General features: G+C 46.1%; 1 protein-coding gene across 1 annotated transcript; it reads right to left on the bottom strand.

Moving 5' to 3' along the window:
* Positions 1-1,938: 1,938 nt before the first annotated feature.
* On the bottom strand, positions 1,939-18,710 carry Plek2 (pleckstrin 2). Its single transcript, XM_028790150.1, has 9 exons — positions 18,657-18,710; positions 12,403-12,567; positions 8,920-9,101; positions 7,703-7,794; positions 7,222-7,409; positions 6,910-7,011; positions 5,166-5,249; positions 3,177-3,255; positions 1,939-2,553 (listed from the first exon to the last, which is right to left on the bottom strand). The coding sequence occupies exons 1-9, from the start codon at positions 18,696-18,698 to the stop codon at positions 2,426-2,428; spliced, it is 1,062 nt and encodes a 353-aa protein (XP_028645983.1). The 5' UTR covers positions 18,699-18,710; the 3' UTR covers positions 1,939-2,425.
* Positions 18,711-21,038: the final 2,328 nt, after the last annotated feature.

A 21,038-nucleotide genomic window follows, 5' to 3' on the forward strand; every position in this document is an offset into this window, starting at 1 on the left:
ATTTAGAAATACAGCTAAGTTGGCCTGGTACATACCTAGCCAGTCAAGGCCCTGGGATCAATCCCCATTACAAGAAAAAATGCAATATCAAGTATAACAAGTGCCCTTTTCCTAGGGATTGTTTACTGAAAACTTTTATATTTAAGAAAACAATTTAGTCAGGTTGGTGGCATATATCTTTAATTCCAGCACTTGGAGGCAGGCAGATCTCCGAGTTCTAGGCTAATCTGTCTACAAAGCAAGTTCCTGGGCTGTTACACAGAGAAAACAAAATTTAAGCCAGGCATGGTGGTGCATACCTTTAATCAGAACAGTCTCAAGACTGGGTCTACAAAGCAAGTTCCAAAACAGCCAGGCTACACAGAGAAGCCCTGTCTCAAAGAATAAGAAATAGCTCAAATCTTTTTGATAATTTTTTTTTCCATCTGAGCTCTTTTACTAGGTTCTTCAGTTGTGTAAAATGGTGACTAGCTAGGGAGGTCAGTAGTGCAGTAATACTGTGGTAAAAAGACCAAAACACATGAGGCCAGGCATACTCACCCAACTGGGAAATACTGAACAGTGTAAACAACACAGAACTTACATATCTTGGTTCTCCCACCTAAGCCTTCTCATTAAAAATATTAACAGTTCTGTTTTCCCTCTTCTGCCTTTGATTACAGTCTTATGGTCATTATACAACAAAATGAACGGTATTTTAAGACTCCTAACATGAATTGAAACTGACTAAAAAGAAATCAGACATTGAAACTACTTTTTTAAAATCAGTTTTATAACCATACATAACCAATTCTCACAAATATGTTCAAGTTTTTTGGGGGTGTAGGGGATTTTGTTTGATTGGGGGGTTGGGGATGGGAGGGATTTCAGGATGTTGAAGTTCCTAACTGGCGCTGTGGAGATGTGCTGATGTTTCTGCCACGACTCAGCCTACAGTACACCACCCCATTGTGTCCTGGGTAGTTTCTTTACCTTGAGAACAATGAAGAAGAGTTGGGTCTAGTACCTTGCCAGCTTTCCTGCTTTGTCTCCAGCCAGTGCTCACCTGTTTTTAAAACCCTTGAGAATCCTTGTCTCACCTGTAGCTATGAGAAGCATGGCTGTGGCCATTTGGAAGCAGGAAGCTATCAAGCCAAATATAGTTAAATTCAGATAAGCACCTGTCCACATTCTAAAAGTAATTCTAGGTACATTAAACCTGGAAAGATGCCAAATGAAAAAAAAACGGTGCTTGGAAAGGCAGTCTCTTACAAAGTAAGGAATAAAGGGAAAAAACATGTTCTTGGATTCCTGACTATTCAGGATCAGATGTTCCAGACATGAAGAAGAAATCTATTTTAAGAAAAGTTTTTACTTTAGGCACTTTAGAAATATCCACTCCCCTTAAATGTAAGTTATGTGTTTTATCTATTAAAGTCCAAGCCATTGTCCTTGGCAAGAATGCTGGCCATAATGGGCCAGATCACTGTATAAATTTAATAAAAATATTTATAAAAATACTGTATGACAGACTTTTCACTTTAACTCCTAACTGGGGAAGTTCTTAACTTGAGCTAATGTTCATTTTTAAACCAAAGTTTTGTACCTTCATTTAATGTTTGCCGTTTGTATCTTTGTCATTTAGAGAGCACATCCTCCATGTCTTCTTAAGTGTCTGTTTTATATAGAAAACCTGTATTTTAAAAAAAAATATCTGTGACAGATTTCAAGAGAGTATGACATCTGTGACTTGTGATACTTGCTGTCATACAGTGCAAGACAAACAGTACCCTCTGAACAGTCAGCAGTTTGCCGGCATCCCCACTTTACAATGAGAAACATTATCCACCCTGATGGCATCACCTGAGATTTCTCCACAACCAACTTCTGTAATACATAAGGCGTTATAGCTTGGAAACCTGTGGTAACCATAGAACAACAAGAACCATAGTAGCCAGAGACAGATATCAGTCTTTATTAATCCCAGAGATACTGAGTTGTTGAAGTCAGTTAAGAGCTGTCTTGAGACTAGAGTATTTAATATAGCAACGCCAGAGTTAGTGTTCCAACAGAGAGGTACTACTATGGTCCCCAAAGACACAGATTTGTGTCCTGAAGAACAAAGTCAAGATGTTGCCCACCTAACAGCTGGTCCAGCTTTTAAAGTTGGTCATAGGAAGGCAGAAAGAAATCACATCCCCACTGTTATCCGAGGAGCCAACCTTGGACAGTCTCACTCCAAAGTGGTGCAAAATGTACAATGGTAAAGTCTTTAAAAAAAAAAAAAAACAGTACCAAGAATTGAACCTGGGGCCTCAGGATTGCCAGGCAAGTAAGTCCTCTACCACTGAGTCACATCCCCAGCCCAATATTTTTCTTGTACTCCAGTTCTCCAGGAAGTCTCATCCTCATCCAATGGTGAAGACCCTAGTCCTGCTCCTTTAGATCATGTTAGCTTCTTGATAGCTTCAATCCATTCTGCTCGCTCAGCCTTGCTGCTGGCCTGGATATAATAGTGTGTGTCATCCTTCGTAATCACTTTGAAGAGATTTCCCTGGACATTCCCTTTAACTCCTACACAGGGGAGGAAAAGTATGGAATATCCACGTCACTTCCAGCTTGAAGAAGCTGAACGTCACTAAGACAAAAACACTGGAGTATTTCCACTCTCTGCTATAAGGCATGTCCGTGGTTATTCTGAAAGTTTGCAGCTTGCTTGCTTGCCCCTGTGTTACTCGTAGACCTACAGTTTCACATCAAAGAATCCCCTAAGTTTATGTTTAAAAGAGGCATATAATTTAATGTTTACTTTGGATTGGTTTTGAACCTCAATTTCTATACCCACAAATCAGAAATGATACTACCTTCCTACCATAGCTGGGGATTGTAAAATCAATACGAATAGAAAATGAAAGCATTCTTTAACATGAAAACACTGTAACCTTCGCTGTAACTCAGATGGTAGCTTACAGGCCATCAGCACAGAAACTGAGAGTAAAGAATAACAAAAGTAAGACTTATTCTGTTGATTGAACAGCCCATATAACCTTTTACTTTGTTTTTTTAAATGGGCTTCAAAAATGACAATCATTGTCTCATTGAGAAAAGTCCTGCTCGGGGTCTCCTCCCAGGGGCATCAATGACATGCAGATGGTGGCCCTAGAGATTTTTAGGCCAGAGCAGAAGTTGTAGCTTACCAGTAGGAACACCATTATCCTCCAGAGCAGACACAAGGGAACCACGAAGAGAAAACCCACCTACTGGCCTGTTATCTTCCTGTGGAGGAAGAGACTAATCAGTAATTTCATGAACATACAAAAGGAAAAAAAAGACACATCCCCTAATAACTGATGTGTAGGCCTTATAAAGCCATTCAAATGATCTGTAATAAAGGAGACTGAACTTGGGCTTCATTTGCCCAAGTAAATTTATACCGGTGAGGCAGTTTGGGCAACAGTGCCATTAAGTTACCAGGCTGATCCAACATTCTACCAGAAGCATGCACTGGCTTCCTTAATCTTGGTCAATAGGTGATAATGGGTATTCCTGCACATTGGACATTGTTATATAAGTCTTTAGTTATATGCTTGGTAGGGAAAAAGACTGGGTTTATGGTATCTGGATGGTTAAAGATCACCTTTATACACCAGGAGCCTCAGTCCTTGGTCCCTTCTGTTAATAATCAATACTAAATGGTGGTTTCAGCAAACAAAAGCTAACACAGTTAAATAACAATGCAGAATCTACAGCAGACAGTCTCAAGGGGAAATTCAATAGGCCTTGAGAAACAGATCCTGGACACTGGGGTGAATTTAGCCCAGCAGTAGGAAGCATAAAGGCAAAGCATGGGAGCAAATTAATAGCAAAAGGCCCTGGACTCATCAAGAGCACAAAGTAGATAAGGTTAGACTAAGAGTTACATGCAAAACCTGTGCTTACGCATTTGATATTTTCCTTGCTTCGGAGGTTATTTGTGTGGCTGGGGATGTAGCTCAGTTGTTAGCTTGCTTGTTTAGCCTACACAGAATTTTGAGTTCAATCCAGGTGGTGGCACACACCTATAATCCCAGCGTTCAGTACCATCCTTGGTGACATGACATAGTGAGTTTGCGGCTACCCTGGGCTACATGATATACTGTCTTTAAAATTTTTTTTTTAAAGATGAAAAGGAAGAAAGAAAAAGACCTTAGAGAGGTCAATAGGTGCCTTCTGGGGACCCAAGGGTTTGATTACTCAGTCAGCTCTCCTGCTATCTCTCTTCCCAAGCCTTTGTCTTCCTTGTGCTTGGCAGTGTGGTGGCTTGAGTAAGCTTGGCCCATGGGAAATGGCACTATTAGGAGGTGTGGCCTTGTTGGAATAGGTGTGGCCTTGTTGGAGGAAATGTGTCACTGTGTAAACAGGCTTTGAAGTCCTATGCCCAGGCTCTGTCCTGTGCAGAAGAGACCCTCCTCCTAGCTGCCCATGAGATAGTCTGCTCCTGGCTTCCTTTGGAGGAAGCTGCAGAACTCTTAGCTCTTTCTCCAGTGCCATGCCTTCCTGAACACTGCCATGCTCCCACCTTGACAATTGACTGAACCTCTGAACCTATAAACCATCCTCAGTTAAATGTCGTTCTTTATAAGAGTTGCTTTGGTCATGGTGTCTGTTCACAGTAATGGAAACCCTTAACAACTGAGACAGCAGGGAGTGAGCGGGTTCCTCCATGAGTCTAAAGGGTCCTGATGAAAAATAGGTATCAAAGGTAAGGCTGAACACCTCAACTGAAGAAACATTTTTCTTCTTTTGATTAGAATTAGATTAACTCAGCATGAGGTAGTATCTACTCAGAGCATCAATTCCTGACACAAAACATAATGTGTAAATTAAATACATTAAAATGTTTTCAAAGGTGGAAAAAGCTGAGGGAGGCAGAATTTGTGGGCCAGTCAGATGAAAGGGTTGAAGAGTTTGGAGTCTCATCTGTGCACCTCACCCTGCCCACAAAGCAGGCTTTGGGGAAAGAAAAAGGTGCTGCTTCCCAAAATAATGAAGGTCCTCTCATAGGAAGTGGGCACAGAAGGCCACACACTGAGCAGACAACTGTATGACAGCACAGCATGGCCTGCGATGTGGGAGAGGATGCACACCAGCTGCCGGGTCTACTGGACTCAGAAGCAGTACAGCCCCGAAGGACACAGGTCACTCACTTTGGAAGGGTCATAGTAATGCAGGAAAGCTGGGTCCTTCCTCAGAACAAATCGGCGCACCTTCCAGTTTTTCCTCTTGTGTCCCTGCGGGGAAGAAAAGGGCTCAAGTCTCACTGGTGACGGCTCTACATTTCCTTCCTTTTCCCATGCTTCCATCAAACAAAACACCAGCAAGCCAGCCTGCTCTGATGGAAACGACATTCCAGCGAGAGTTTCCAAGAGACTCAAGGATTACAGTAGCATGATCCCCGTTTAGTGACACCATAGCAGAAGTTCCACGTTTAGTGTACAGAGAGATAAGAGTTAGCACTAAAGGAAGGTTAAATTTTTTTTTTTTTTTGGTTTTCGAGACAAGGGTTTCTCTGTGTAGTCCCGGCTGTCCTGGAACTCACTCTGTAGACCAGGCTGGCCTCCAACTCAGAAATCCACCTGCCTCTGCCTCCCAAGTGCTGGGATTAAAGGCATGCACCACCACTGCCCGGCAAAAAAATTAAATAAAGATATTAAATAATTTTTAATTTTAAAGGAGAAGGAGGAGGCGTAAGCGTCAACTGGACCAGAATTTCACAGGCCACAGTGCACCCAAGGGCACCGACATTTTAAGGATCAACTTGGTCCGAAAACAACTCTGTATATTTGTGTACTTTACGTGTATACACAGAGGAAATCAATGTAACATTTTATATCAGAGAAAAGTCAATTATAGTCTATGATACAGTATACGATAAAGTGTAAACAGAAGGTATTAAGCTGTGTGTGTGACAGAGGGCGAGAAAGCTTTCTCTGAACTCACACCCAAGATCATGAAATTTCCTTAGCACTTAGAGCCTCTGTCATCCCCTGATCCACTCACATAGGCTCTCACTCACTTCTTCCCTCAGTCAGCGTTGCTTGGGGTAGAGCATTGCTTCTTATGGTAAGTAATAACCTAAGAGCAGATGGATAGCCATGCTTATCAGGAAGGTGACAAATGTGAAATCAGGCAATAATAGAGACGTTGCTTCTTAATGCCTGTGGTGGTTTGAATAGGTATGACCCACAGAGACTCGTGTATTTGAATGTTTGACCCGTAGAAAGTGGCATTAGGGAATGTGGCTTGGAGTAGGTGTGGCCTTGTTGGAGGAAGTGTCTCTGTTGGGACAGGCTTTAAGGTCACCTGTGCTCACGCTATGCCCAGTGTGGTACAGTCCCATTCTGCTGCCTGTAGATCAAGATACGGAACCCTCAGCTCCTTCTCCAGCACCATGCCTGCCTGGACGCTGCCCTGCTTCCTACCATGATAGTGGATTAAACATCTGAAACTGTAGGTTAGCCCCAGTCAAACTTTTTCCTTTTAAGACCTGCCATGGTCTGGATCTCTGAGTTCAAGGCCAGCCTGGTCTACAGAGTGAGTTCCAAGACAGCCAGGGCTACACAGAGAAATCCTGTCTCAGAAAACAAAAGCAAAAACAAACAAAAGGAGATGCCAGGGTCATGGTCATGGATCTCTTCACAGCAATAAAACCCAAACAAAGACAACGTAACAATTACTTATGTATATATTTTTTCAAAACAATTCTTGGATCTCGTATGTGTGAATGTGCGGGTCTTTGTCCTGCCTCTTGTGGCTGGGAAGGGGAGGTTCTGTCTGTGGATCCCACTAGTAAGGAATACCTCAGCATCCTCAGCCACTGCCTCCCTCTGGGCTCATTCCTGTCTCCTACAAGTATGACTCAAGCATCTCCTCCTGCTCCAAGAGTCATACCTGCTTGGATAGGTAGCCTTGTTTGACCACTGTGCCACTTAACTCCATTGTGCTGAGACTGATTTCCTCCTTGGGGTTTACCTTCTTCTTGTAGCTTTCAGCCTAGTGGGAAGGGGAAAGCAAGGACTCGTTACAAAAGAGCCCCAGGCCCAGGGCACAGGGGTTGCAAAGGCAGAAAACTGGTCAACACAGAAGTCCCTTGTCCCCTTGAGATAGCTGTTCCCCCATACCCTGGGCCTTCCCTATGGCCCCTACTCCTACCACTTCCTTCTCTCTCCCCGAAAGCCAAGAGGAACCCAACTTCTAACTTACAAACGTGTATAGGGCTGTGGAATCATCCAGAAACTGCTCGGCCAGATCCCCAGACCGAATAGCTCCCATGCTCCGGACTCCTACTGGCCTGAGGAAGTTCTCTTCCATAAGCATGGAGGCCAGGGTCACTGCCTCCAGACGGCTGGCTGCAAAGCTGCTGGAGATGAGCCAGTCCACCAGAGAGGAACCTGTGTGAGCACAAGGACAAACACCTAGCATGCCGTGGGCTAACTAGACCCTGACCTACTCGGGGGCTTAATCAACTACCTTATTGATGTTGACTTCCCAAGAGGCCTCAGGTTCTACCTCAGAGCAGCCTGATGCACACCCAATGCACAGAGCTGTAGCCATACCCACAGGTGGTCCTCACAGGCCATCCCGTTTCTTAGCAGACAGCTCCGTCCCCATTATAAGCTGCTTGGATGAGTTCCAGGCACTACGACTCAGATCTCCAACCCAGCCTCAGGACAGGCAGGCTCACCCAGGAAGGTCTTTTTGTAGGTGCTTCCCTGCTCCATGTTGGGACTCGGCCGGATTCCGTTGCTGGTGTCATGCATCTTGTCAACAATTCGACTACATAGAAGGAAGGCAAAGAAAGGAGCCTGGTCACACTGTCAGGTACAGTTCATGATCTAAAGCAAGGGACAAATGGTATGACACACACCACAGAGACAGGCTTTTGTGATGCAATCAAAATCCAATACACAGGGTTTTCAGAGGTTCCTCTCTTCTTGGTCATCTAAATGTTTGAATATTTCCATACTAGGCAACTATTACTGTTGACATCACACTAAACAACTGTGAAGGTTTAAAACACAGAGCATGCAGTAACTTCAGTAACCCACGTGGCTCCCTGTGACTTGCTGCATTTTGTCTGGACTCCTTCAGCGCCCCCCTCTGCACTCACCCTGGCTTAGCAGGGATGTAGACCCGCAGACGGGGCACAGACTAGACTTCAGAGGCTGGGGTGGAGTTTTCTGAGTTCACGAGTCGACTCATACCTCCTCTATGATAAGGGTAACAGTGTGGCTACCTGCAAGGTTATAGGGCATTTCCATGAGGGAAACACCTTTCAGACATCTCTGTGGGACAGACGGTATCATCACGTCCACCACTGACTGGCTTCTCTCTACCTGATGTGACAGTTGCTGCCGCCACTGAAAGATCTCTATATGTGAGGTTGGAAGGCCCTCGAGACTTGGTTTATCCTCATTTACCTCAGCCGAGCACTTGGCACAATGCATGCCATTCAACTAGCACTCGATAACTGTCCCCTTTTTTTTCCTTTTGAAATTGATACATAATAATTGTACATATTGTGAGGTGACTCAGTGATTTCTTGGACAGTTGAATGAGGGATCCCACCAAACAAGTGACTGCTACCTTGTTTGAGCTGCAAACAAGACCTGACATAGTGCCAAGCACTCTAAAGTAGAATGGTGGCCTCTACCTCATTCACTGAGGTAAAATGACTTGGTAGAGGTGCTAAGGGGTTACACAGAAGAGAAGAGCTGCACCAAGCAAGTTCCAGCCAGTCAACACAGCATAACCAGAACAGAGAAAATGGCTGACCCTGAAGCACAAGGGTTGAATAGCCAGGCCTAGGCAGCACTATAGGGTCCCCCCTCCACAATAAACAGACAAGAAAGGCAGCAGGGAGTCCAGGAAGAGTCAGGGACAGGCAGATGGAGCACTCACTGCAGGCTGATGTGTGGGGGCAACTTGAAGGAGTTCTTCAGTATGTGGAGTTGTTGGATCTTCCCTGGCTGCCCTGCATGGATAGCCCCTGTTATCTCAAAGGCCCAGGAGTCTCTTTCCTCTCGAGAACAGGCTTCCAGGAAGTACTCAGTGGAAGTTCGGGTCTTTAGTTTAATGAGGAGCTATGAGAAGAGACAATCAGACAGACCAATCAATACTCAGAGGAGAATCGGTCAAAGGAATGCTGGCAGCAGAAATGACAGGGCCAGCAAGAACCAGGAGGCCACATGTCCAGGGATGCCTAGTGTCCAGCCTCTGCTCACACTCAGCAAGTCTGGCTGAACAAATTGATTTGGGTACACCCAAGACAAGGAGCTCACGATCTCCCAAAGCAGTCTTTCTCTTCTACACAGATTAACGCAGAGTAATCCCAACACTGTGGCTCTGACTCCTCCTTCCAGAACCACAGCCTCACTTCCGACCACAGTTTAAGTATCTCCAAGTCTTTCATTCATCCTTCTTGTGGCTTCAGCTCCTTCCTAAAAGGTTGGCCCTCTGGTCCATGCTTGGCCCTCGGTCAGCATCCTCAGAGGATGGGTCACCACCCAGGATGGAAGATTCTGTCCCAGGACTAGGTGGAGACAGAGGCACTGCATTGCTGTACCTCAGAGTGCAAGGGCCGTGAGCAGCTACCGACATGGTGGACTCACACTTGGTGGAACCGGCACACAGTCTTTGTACTATGGGCCGCTTTTGTATTCTCTAACTGGACACCTGGGGGCTCTGAAAGCAACTGTGGAAGAAGTAGATCAGGCCCACTGCCTCAGTGATGGGAATCAAAGCCAGGAGCTTCTCTTAGACATGTCAAATCGAATTGTGGTCTCCAGCATATTCACAGCCAACTTGTTTTGCTTTCTAACTTAATAGCCTTCATTTAAATTAATACTAAATATGGGGAATAAGGCATGGCTGACTCACTGTCCCATGGGATATCATGAAGACATTTCACTAAGTTAGCATTCACTTGCCAGCATCAGTGGAAGGTTGGCTTGAATTTGTTTCTGTCAAGCTGCAGTTGACCAGTTTAATGAAAAGAGTTTCAGGAGAGACTAGAAAGGCCAAGTGAACACCAAACACCTCAATAGCGCGCACACACACACACACACACACTCTTTATGACTTGTTCCTAGAGAAACACCACAGTGTTGGTTGTTCATGTAAAATTTCATGCAAAATTAACATGAAGTTTACAACTCCAGGAACTTAGCCTGTTTCCCATTTGGAAACTGAAACCTAATCTTTCTCATCTCCATGGTACCCATGTTCCCCAACAGGTCTAGAATGTAGCCTATGAGTTTGAGGCTTCATGCAATGATACCCAGAGTACCACTGAAGAAACCAGGATTTCCTCTTTAAAACCATCTGACACATCTGTCAGTCTTTCTCCTTTGTTCAAGATTGATTCAACAAACACAAGCCATCTATATGTGCTTAGACGTTGTATTCAGTCTTTTGGAGAGTGAGGTCCTTTGCTTGTTTGGGTTTTTGAGGTAAAGTCTGTGTAGGTCTGGCTGTCCCAGAACTTGCTTTGTAAACCACGCTGGCCTGCCTTTGCCTCCTGAGCATTGGAATTCAAAGTGTGGCCCACCATGCCTACTGTGCACTGAGTCTTAAGAGTCTAAGGGGAAGAGGATGTGATGTCATCTTGGCTTACACTCACCACTCTTCAGTGGTTCCTCTGACACTTCACAGTCTCTTGATAAGTGGTGTGCTGCTTTGAATAAGAATGTCCTCCATAGGCTTATAGAATTGAATATTTAGTCACCAGGGAATGGCACTATTTGAAAGAATTGGGAGGTGTGGTCTTAGAGGAAGTGTGTCACTGGGGTGGGCTTTGAGGTTTCAGAAGCCCGTGCTAGAGTCTCTTTCTTCCTGCTGATGCAGACCCAGATGTAGAGCCCTCAGCTCCTTCTCCAGCACCACGTCTGCCTGTGCACTGCCATGCTCCCTGCCATGATGATAATGGACTGCACCTCTGAACCTCAAATGTAGTCTAGGCTGCCCTTTACATCCTGAGCTCTGGCACTCCTCCTTCCTCAGCCTCCTGAGTGTTGGGATTACAGATGTGAGCTACTACGCCCGACATCTAAAAACACTTTCCAGCAATCCATTCTCTCACTCAAAACCTTCAGTCGCTCCCCGTTACCTACCTCCATCTCGTCCCAGACAATCTCCCATCACCACTTCCGTGAGCATTCCCTTACTAGCGACATTGGTAGTCTTCACTCCCGGGATCCCTGTTCCCAAGGCTGTCCTTGAAGTAGATAACCTGTGGTGATGTTTTCCTCTGCAGCTCATACTTACATCACCATGCGGGACTCCAAATATTTTCAGTTACTGTGTGTTGCTGGTGCTCAGAACCAGACAAGTTCTCTACCAGTGAGCTACGCTACAGTCCCAACCTGACTTGCTTTAAATCTCTCTCTCTCTCTCTCTCTCTCTCTCTCTCTCTCTCTCTCTCTCTCTCTCTCTCTCTCTCTCGTGTGTTTGTGTACACCACATACTTGCAGGTGCTTACAGAGGCCAGAGGGCACCAGATCCCCTGCAACTGGAGTTAACAGCAGTTGCGAGCTGCCTGACATGAGTGCTGGCAACCAAGCTACTGCAAGAGAAGGAAAGGCAATGCTTTTAGTAGCTAAGCCACCTGTTGCCTCTGTTAATTTTTTTTTATATATAGCCTGGGCTGTCCTGGAACTCACTCTGTAGACCAGGCTGGCCTTGAACTCAGAAATCCGCCTGCCTCTGCCTCCCAAGTGCTGTGATTAAAGGTGTGCGCCACCACTGCCTGGCTTGTTAATTTCTTTTTAAGGGTACACTAGCAGCCCTGGCTAGCCTGGAACTCATTATATAGACAAGGTTGGTCGTGAATTCACAAGAGACTACTTCTGTGTCCCACAGTGCTAGGATTAAAGCTGTGTGCCACCATATCACACCTGGACTCTCACATATATTTTTTTTTTTTTGATGGTAGGGGCAAAGCTGGCCCTCACTTCTGAAACATATACCCCTCAAGGGTTGTAAGCCATCACACTGACCCCCAAGACAGCACAGTTTCTCACCTTTTATGCCCCCAACTCCTGGTCATAAATCTTGAAGGAAGCAGCAAAGTATAAAGAAAATCTCACCTGTGCTCTGCTGCTAAGAGGCAGCCATTGTTACCATCCGGTGTCTCCTGGTTTTGTTTTGATTTGGCACCTGCCCCCTGAACACTGGGTGTTTTAATAAATCACTTTCTCAGCCCCATCACAACATGTGGAACATCTTCATATAATTTATCTTATCACATTTAACAAATGACAGATAAGAGGTTTAACTACTTGCGCCGGTTCACGGGACAGCCAGGATTTGAACCCAGCTCATTCAATGATAACAAAAGGGCAAGGTGGCTGGAACAGGGGACCAAGCAGCAGGATGCTCACGTACCGGCCGGTTTTCATACTCCAGGCAGGGGCAGGTGATGGTGCAGCCGTCGAGGACGACCCTCCCCTTGGGCGGGGTCACTCGCCGGCCACCCTCTAGCTTGTAATACAGGAGTGTGTTCTGCCGAAGGATGAACCATCGTGCCTTCCAGTTGTGGACAATGTGGCCCTGTGAACAGACAGGAAATCCCAGTGGTGAGCTGATGCAGGGGAGGATACAGCACTAGAGAGAGGAAGCCCATGACTAAAGCAAATGTGGGCTGAGAGTTAATGCACAGTGAAGGAGGGAACAGTAACAGTCGGGCTCTCCCTTCGCTCATCTCTTCTGGAGGCAAAAAAAAGCTTTTGACCTTGGCCTTACTTCCTATTTGTTTTGTCTATAAATGCCACCACCCTCGTGATAGGTCGCAAACCCAGGCCCTTTGGCATGTGAGACAAGTGTTTTACCTCTGAGCTATACATCCCAGGACCAAGTCATAAAGCTTGAGAGAAACTGCAAAATATAAAGAATAATCACTCACCTATAATCCTTTTAGTGCAAGATAGCCATTGTTAACTTCTGGAGTTTCCTTCTAGTCCTTTCCCTTTACCATGTTTGTGTGTATGTCTGTATGCATGTATGCATGTATGTATTTAGACAGGGTATATATGTGTGTATGTATGTACTGTGTATATATTAGATGTGTGTGTGTGTGTGTGTGTGTTTAGACAGGATCTAACTATGAAACCCAGGGTAGCCTGGAACTCGTGATTCTCCGGCCCCAGAGGAGCTAATACACAGTTTTAATTCCAGTACTCCTGAAGCAGAAACAGGCAGATCTCTGTGAGTTCAAAACAAGTTTGGTCTACATAGAGGGTTCCAGTCCCTGTATCTAAAACTAAATAAATAAATAACAGTTTAAAATAAAATGTGTGTGTGTGTGTGTGTGTATCTAGAGACTGAAGCCAAGGGACCATGCATGCAAGGTGAGTACCCTGAACTTATATCCCCAGCTCCTAATATATAGTTCTAAAAATATTTTATGAACAATTCTTTGAGGGTATATGGTGGTGAAATTGAACCAGGGCCTCAAAAATGCTTGGCAAGCTCTCCACCATTGAACTGAAAGCATTCAAGCGTGCGTTTGTTTGTTTGTTTGTTTGTTTGTTTGAAAGACAGCAGGGTCTTACCCAGGCTGGATTTGAACCTATGATCCTCTGGCCTCAGCCTTCTGAGTTCTAGGATTATAGGCGTAGATTATAATACCCAGAAAAAGATGTGCTGTTTTAGTTGTAAAATAAACAGATTCAAATAAGCGAAAACTATTTTTTAAAAGATTATTTATTTTATGTATTTGAGTGCTCTATCTGTATGTATGCCAGCATGCCAGAGGAGGGCTTTAGAGCCTGGGATAGATGGTTGTGAGCCACTATGTGGTGGCTGGGAATTGTACGTGATGAGCTGTTTAGGCAGATGAGGAAGGCAGGCAGGAGTAGGGAAGGGATGTAGCCTGTCCATTGAGCCCTTGCCTAGTCTTCGTGTGGTCTTAGGTTTGATCCCCAGCACCAAAACCACAACAGTACTTCCCCTTTAGGGGCATATGCATGGCTCTGCATGACTTAGGCACCGAGTCCCATGGGACAGGCATGGGGAAGTAATGGGTTCCTGGTAGGCAAAGGTTTACCAATCCTATGTCACAGTTTGAGCTTCATACCTTGAAGAATTTTAAGCAGAAGCAGAAAAAGCTTAGGGTCTCAGGGTAGAAAGATTACTCTGGAGTTGGGGATGTAACCCAGACGGTAGCGTGCTTGCCTACCTAACACTCATGAAGTCCTGGGTTCACTCACCCCCAGCACCACATACACTGAGCATGGTAGCACATGCCTGCTCTCAGCAGGTAGAGGAAGGAGGATCAGAAGTTAAGGATTATGTAGTTATTCTTAGCTACATAGTAAGCCTGGATTAAAAACTTTCTCAAAATCAATCAATTGGTCAGTCACTCTGGTCAGGCTTAGTGGTGCTCTAATCTGTAATCATACCTGAGACAGGAGGATCACAAATTTGAGGCTACCCAGGGAGATCTTGCCTCAACAAAACAATCATTCTGACCACAGTGTGTTGGAACAAGTGAATGAAACAGTGAGACAGCAGTAAGGACCTCACTAGGAGGCCTGTGGAATATTCTCACACCTCACTCCATAGGTAAGCCACAGTTCACACAGACAAAGTGAGTCTAGGTCCAAGTAAACCCAGCCCGCACTCTACCTAGACACTAGTCCCCACGCATGGAGAACCCTCTCTCTTCAGGCCTCTTGTCTGTAAGCCACAGATTGGGGCAGAGGCCAGCTCCTTTAGGGGACATGAGGGGTCCCACGAGATGAGCTTGTACCCCATGGTTTTACTAAAGAAGCACAAAAAGTAAAACATAACAGCTAGAGGCACTCTCAAAGGAGGAGACCCAACTCCCGCTTTAATGATGAGGAAATAGCCAGGCAGGGTAGCTGTATAGCCCAGCACTCAAAGACAGAGCAGAAGTAAGTTTGAGGGCAACCTGGTCTATACAACGAGATCTTGTTTTAAAATAAATAAAATAAAGATGAGGAAACAGACAGTTATACCCTACAACCCCCAAAAGTATAGTTGGTACTTGTTACGGGATGAATCGTGTCTCCCAGAAGAAACGTTGATATTCTAACTTCTGATACCCATGAACATGATCTTATTTGGAAATAAAGTCTCTGTAGATGTTATCAAATTATGATAAGGTCATATCACACTATCGCTGGCACTAATCCAATGTGAAATGTGACTGGTATCCTTACAGAGGAAAGACTCACAGGAGGGATGGTCGTGCCACGCGGTGTGATAGAGCATCCAGAGGCTGGGGTGACAGTCTACAAGTCACGGGATCGCCAAGGCTGTCCAGCAACTGCCAGAAGCCAGAGGAGCAAGTGGGGGTTCCCCCTGGCAGGCTTCAAGGGAGCGTGGCCCTACCAGTACCTTGAGTTTTGGACCTCCAGCCTCTAGAACTCCTGAAGTCTTTTTTCTTGGTGGCATACTGTTTTTCTTCAAGTGTACCTTATGTGATGGTCAGCCTGCATCCTCACCTCGGCTGGGTTTGGAATCACCTAGGAGACGCACTGATGGGTGTGTCTGAAGGTGTTTTCAAGGAGGTTAAACAGAGAAGGGAGACACACCCTGAGTGTGGGCGGCACTGGCCCATGAGCTGGGATCCAAGGCTGAACAGAAAGGGAAAAGATGCTCCAGCATGCTCATGCTCCCCGTTTCCTGGTCTTCCCAGATGTGAGGCATTCCCAGCGGCAAAGCCTGCCTCCGTGACCTCTGAAAGCCTGAAAGCCAGCCTTTCCTACCATGATGGACTCCTAATAAACTCTTCTTCCCTTAACTTGTTTTCTGTTGAGTATTTGGTCAACCCAACTGGGAAAGCAATTGCCATACTTCTGTCTTTTTCCTCCTAAGATCTAATACCGTAAGCATTTCTAACATCTGTACGACCATTATTTAGTTAATCATTTGTTTATCTCAGGAGATACGTAGGTAGCTTCCAGGGGTGTTTGGTTGATTGGTTGTGTTATTTGTTTATTTGAGGCAGAGCCTCCCTATGTAGCTGAGGCTCCAACTCAGGACCCTCCTCCCTCAGCCTCCCAAGTGAGGTACACCAGTCTTCTAGAATTTTCCAAACTTAAAAAAACAACCTATTTTGTTGCACTAGGATGTAGTTCAGCTGGTAGAGGACTGGCTGAGCTGGATTGACTCTTCAGCACTAGATAAACTGGACATGATGTTACATGCCTGTAAGCCAGTACTTGGGAGGTGAAGGCTGGCAGATCAAAGAGTACAAGGTCATTCATGAATACACAAGTGTTTGAGGCTGGTGTGGACTACACAAGACCCTGTCTCAAAACCACAACAACAACAACAACAAACAAGTAGCTTTCCCTGCCTTTCCTTGAGATGGAGTCCTGGAGACTGGGATGGGCAAGATCCAAGCCTGGCAGCAACACCTGCTTTGACTCTCTTCACCACAGAGCTGTATCCTTCCCCTCATCCCCGCCCCAACACACACACACACACACACACACACACACACACACACACACACAGCTGCTCCTCTCCCCGAAAGCCAGACCTGGAGAGTACCCTATGTTTTGCGTTAAGTTTGGTTTTCTTGTCTGGGCAGGATTAGGAGCCAAATCCATCATGCCCCTGCCTGCCTGCCTCCAGCTAAGCCTTCCAGGAGATGGCTGCTCTACTCTCTGGCTTCCAGCTCAGGTCTTCACCATTCTAGAGCTGTGAACTCTCCTAAACCACCCAGTGCCATCACAACCCTGTACCTTCCCCAGCGGCATGGGCTTACTGCTGCCACTTGAGAGGAAAATGGGTTACGGGGCAGTGGGAGCAGGGGGTGATCACAGCAAGGATCCTGGGCCAGCCTCCTCACTGGGCAGGAACAAATGTGATTCCTCGCTTCCTGACACCCTGGATTCTAACCCAGGCCTCTCAGAAGAGAAGGGCAATCCTTCTCCTCAGTGTGTCAGTGTCCCAGTGAGCCTCAGCCCTCCCCTGTCTCTGCATAGTAGTGGTGGTGGAAAGTCATGTAGGGACTCAAGGAATAGGCAGAGGCCCACAAAGCCCTATCTGAAGGGTTTGACCTGGAGGTAACCCCACTCCTCCACGGTCTTCTACCTCAGCCTAGCAATCACCAAGCAACCCCACATGACCTCAGCTCAGGCACTTCACAGACTGCAGTACAGTGGAAGTCAGAGGTTCCCCACAGGCTGTCACCGTGACCTGGATGAACCATATTATCATTTAAATGACAGAGACACAAAGTGAGCATGGAATCCTGGACAGATGGACACCAGTCCACTGTTCTGGCTTCGGCTTCCCATCCTCCTTGCTTCAAGCTTTGAAGAAACCTTGCCTCTCCCTCGACTCCCATATCACACACAGTGTAAAACAACACAGACATCTTGTAAACAGAGGATGGAAGGGACATGAGCCTTCAGGGCTAATGGGGGTGATGTGACCCAGTGAGCCAACGAGGAGGACAACTTTTTATCCTTCATCACTAAGCTTCCTAAGACTGTCAGCACAGAACAACAACTCAAGGGCTCAGCCGTGCATGCGTGTGTGTGTGTGTGTGTGTGTGTGTGTGTGATGCTATTATACTAATATAAATGTTCAGTGTTGACATCAATGTTAAAATAATTGTTTTACGAGTTAGAGGTCAAACCCGAGATTTTCTGCATGCACTGAACTGTAAAAGTTTCTCTTCTATGTTCTTTTGTTCCTTGACCCTAGGCATCCTGGGAGTCCCACAGTCCCTGGTTGGACTCCTGCTTCTTCAACAAGGGTGACGGGGGAGGACTAAGGATGGAGTTCATACCCTGTCGAATACTCACCTACTCTAGACAAGCTATTTCATCTCGCTGGTACTCAGTCTCCTGTCTCTAAAAACAGAGCAACAGCAGCTCTGGTGCCAATCACTACCCCTGCAGGACTGACGACTGATGAAATAAGAAAGCTAAGTGGTAACACACACACACACACACACACACACACACACACACACACACTGAGAAGGGGTGGTGCCTTCCTCCCTTTCAGGCTGTAAATTACACGGCATATCCATGGTGCCTTATATTTCAATATCGCGCTGCTACGTGTAATTGGCACGTGACTGGGCATATGCAGGGAGCACATACAGTGGGATGTCAATCATACCCACGGTATGCAATGATCGCATCAGGGTAACTGACACATCCATCACCTCAAACTTTTAGTAATGTTTCTTGGTGTTGGAAACATTGAAAATCCCCTTAGTTACTTGAGAATATACTCTTAACTGCGGTCAGCCATAGTTAACTCTCTACCACAGAAGGTCATTCCTTCTTTCCAATCGTACCATTTAACCACACTCTCTCCACCCTGCACCCACACCACTTTATAAGTACTTTAATAAGGCATGTGGGGTGTGCGTGTGTGTGTTGTTGTTGTTGTTGTTGACCAAACCCAGGGCCTTGAATATGCTAACCATGGGTCCTGTCCCTGGCTTCGTCCTCAACTCCAGTAAATTGTTTTAAGAGATCCCCCGGAGAGACCCAGCCCTGAACCACAGTAACCAAGCAGGATCAGCCTGTACAAGCCAGGCCCGCCGGCCAGTGGGAGCACTTCGCCAGCTTATCCCCGCGTCCAGCACTTGCCCGCCCCGCTTTCCCCACGGCCACGCGGGCGCGAGGCCAGAGCGCACTCACCCTCTTCACGAGGAAGCCCTCCTTGAGCACGCCGTCCTCCATGTCGCTAGTCCAGGTGAGCTGTCCCCGCGCTCCTCCGCGGATGCCGCCCGCGCCCAGGAAGCCGCTCCCGCCCGGAGACGCCCCCTGGCGCGCATCCAGTGCCAGAACCTACCGCCCTGCGGGCAGGAAGTCTGGCCGGGTCGGGACTTCTGCGCGGACCTTCCCACGCCAGGTGCCCAGTGTGCCAACCCTACCCCGCACGGCCCACGGTGATCGCCCAAGAGCACGACCCTGGACCGGTGCCTATAGTGAGCCATTCCGGAGAGCGGAGGAAACAGAGGCAGGGGAGTGTGTAGAGCACGCACGGGAATCACAAATTTAAGGTGACTGGCATAGTCTACAGAACACATTCTCACCTCAATGTGTACATCACACCATCCTCATCTCAAAAGCAAACAATCAAAAAAAAAATCAGAGTCAAAGATTTTTTTAGCAGTTCGGGGTGAGTATGCAAAATAATCCAGTCGTCGGTATAAGTCATATTGTGATGCAATATTTTAAAATAAAAATTAATGCCCATGATGAAGAAAATATCCCGATAGAATCAACACAACGTCCTACTACGCCATGTTGGCGCCTGAAACAAGAAAACGTCGATCTGCACCGAATTCCTGATATTCCTTCTTTGCTCTGCAGAGGGAAGGGCCTGCTAGCCAGGACAAAGGCCCTGGGGTGTCTGGACTAGAGAGAAAGAACTGCCAGCAATGGCAATGGAAAGACAGAGATGCCCTTCAATCTGGCTCCCAGCACACCCTAGTGTCCCTATGCTGGGCTCTGCCCCACTGATGCCTCTGTGGTCTGTAACGTACATTTAAAGTAAGAGACCTGGCAGGGGCCATAGTGTTACAGGTGTGTTACCGGTTAAAATCTTCCTAGATTTTTAATCCAAAGGTAACAGAGGTTCCATTCTCTTTCCAATAGTAGTGCTAGGTTTTATTTGCAATACCTCAACTCCACAAGGAAAATACTGTGTTTTCCAGGAAACTGAAATCTGAAGACACTGAGGTCACTCAGAACCTCACCGCCCCAGGGCATTGAAAGTGCACCTGCTTCTGAACCCCAGCAGGGCTCAAACCCGGGGTAGGAGAAGCTTAGGAAAGTCTGATCCTATATCTATGTCAGTTCCTTTTGGGAGGAATATACTGGGCCTTTTCTTTAGAAAACGGGTTCCTAAGTGGGTTTTCTGAAAGGGGGAAAGTTGGTTCTTTCTCCTGGCGGTGTTTCCCCCCAACCCCCCGCCCCACAACAGCTAAGGTTCTTCCTTCAGGGAAACCCCTGTCCCAGCCCACCCTGTCTGATTCACTGGACCTTCAGCGTGACTCACCTCCTCTGTCTTCCCCAGTCTGTCGTGACTGCACCACCAACCTACCAAGGAACCACGATGACATAAACCCAGCTCAACCACCCGGGAGGAGGAGCGAGAAGAAAACAGACATCAGGGACAGCTCGGACTCGGGGAGGAGGCAGGGCAAGGAAGGACCCTCCAGCCTCAGGCAGACACCTTTTTGTTAGGAAGGGCCAGGTAATGCCTATCAGTGTGTAGAGAAAGCTGTTGGATCAGGGTTTGTGTGTGATGACTCACAGCCTGATGTGAATTCTACCACTAGAGAGTCATTCCTTTGACTTTGGATAAGAATCCTCTGTTTACAGCCAGTAGATCCCGTATTCACAATGAACACTTTGGCTTAATGAGTTTGTCAGAATGACCATCTGGAGAATAAGAGCTGGACATGGGCTGAGGCAAGACAAGTCTCAAAGCCTGTCCCCAAATACACGTCCTCCAGCAATGTTGCACCATTTTTAAAAATTGAGCCCTAACTTTTTAACTTCCAATAGCTAACAAACAACTTGACAAATCACTAAAAATTATTCAAAAGGATGATTTCAATAGTTACATAAAATTTCAGTATGACTGTGTCGGAACCTATTCAATCATTTCCATATTGGCTGATTTAAGCTGTCTTATATTTGTTACCTTTTTTTTTTTTTGAGGCAGGGTCTTATTATATAACCCAGGCTGGTCTTACACTTAAAATTCTCCTGTTTCAGGCTGGAGAGATGGCTCAGCCAGTAAGAGCACTGGCTGCTCTTCCAGAAGACTTGGGTTCAATTTCCAGCAACCACGTGATAGCTGGAAAAAGACACAATAAAAAACAAAACCAAAAAAAACACAAATATGCCTGTAATTCTGGTTCCAGGAAGTATGACACCCCCATACAGACGTATGTAGGCAAAATACTAATGTAGATTTAATAAAATAAATAATTAAAAATATATATTGATAAGATTCTCCTGCTTCAGCCTCCTGGGTTAGAGATGTATGATAAATCCTCAATACTC

The sequence above is a fragment of the Grammomys surdaster genome, unplaced genomic scaffold (assembly GCF_004785775.1).
Source record: "Grammomys surdaster isolate TR1022 unplaced genomic scaffold, NIH_TR_1.0 127, whole genome shotgun sequence".
Classification (NCBI taxonomy): domain Eukaryota; kingdom Metazoa; phylum Chordata; class Mammalia; order Rodentia; family Muridae; genus Grammomys; species Grammomys surdaster.

Coding starts and splice junctions, on each gene's coding strand:
- Plek2 (XM_028790150.1), bottom strand. CDS start 18,698: ATGGAGGACGGCGTGCTCAAGGAGGGCTTCCTCGTGAAGAGG. Junction 7,410..7,702: donor CTACAAAAAGACCTTCCTGG/GTGAGCCTGCCT, acceptor GTGCTCACACAG/GTTCCTCTCTGGTGGACTGG. Junction 7,012..7,221: donor CCACAGCCCTATACACGTTT/GTAAGTTAGAAG, acceptor CCTTCCCACTAG/GCTGAAAGCTACAAGAAGAA.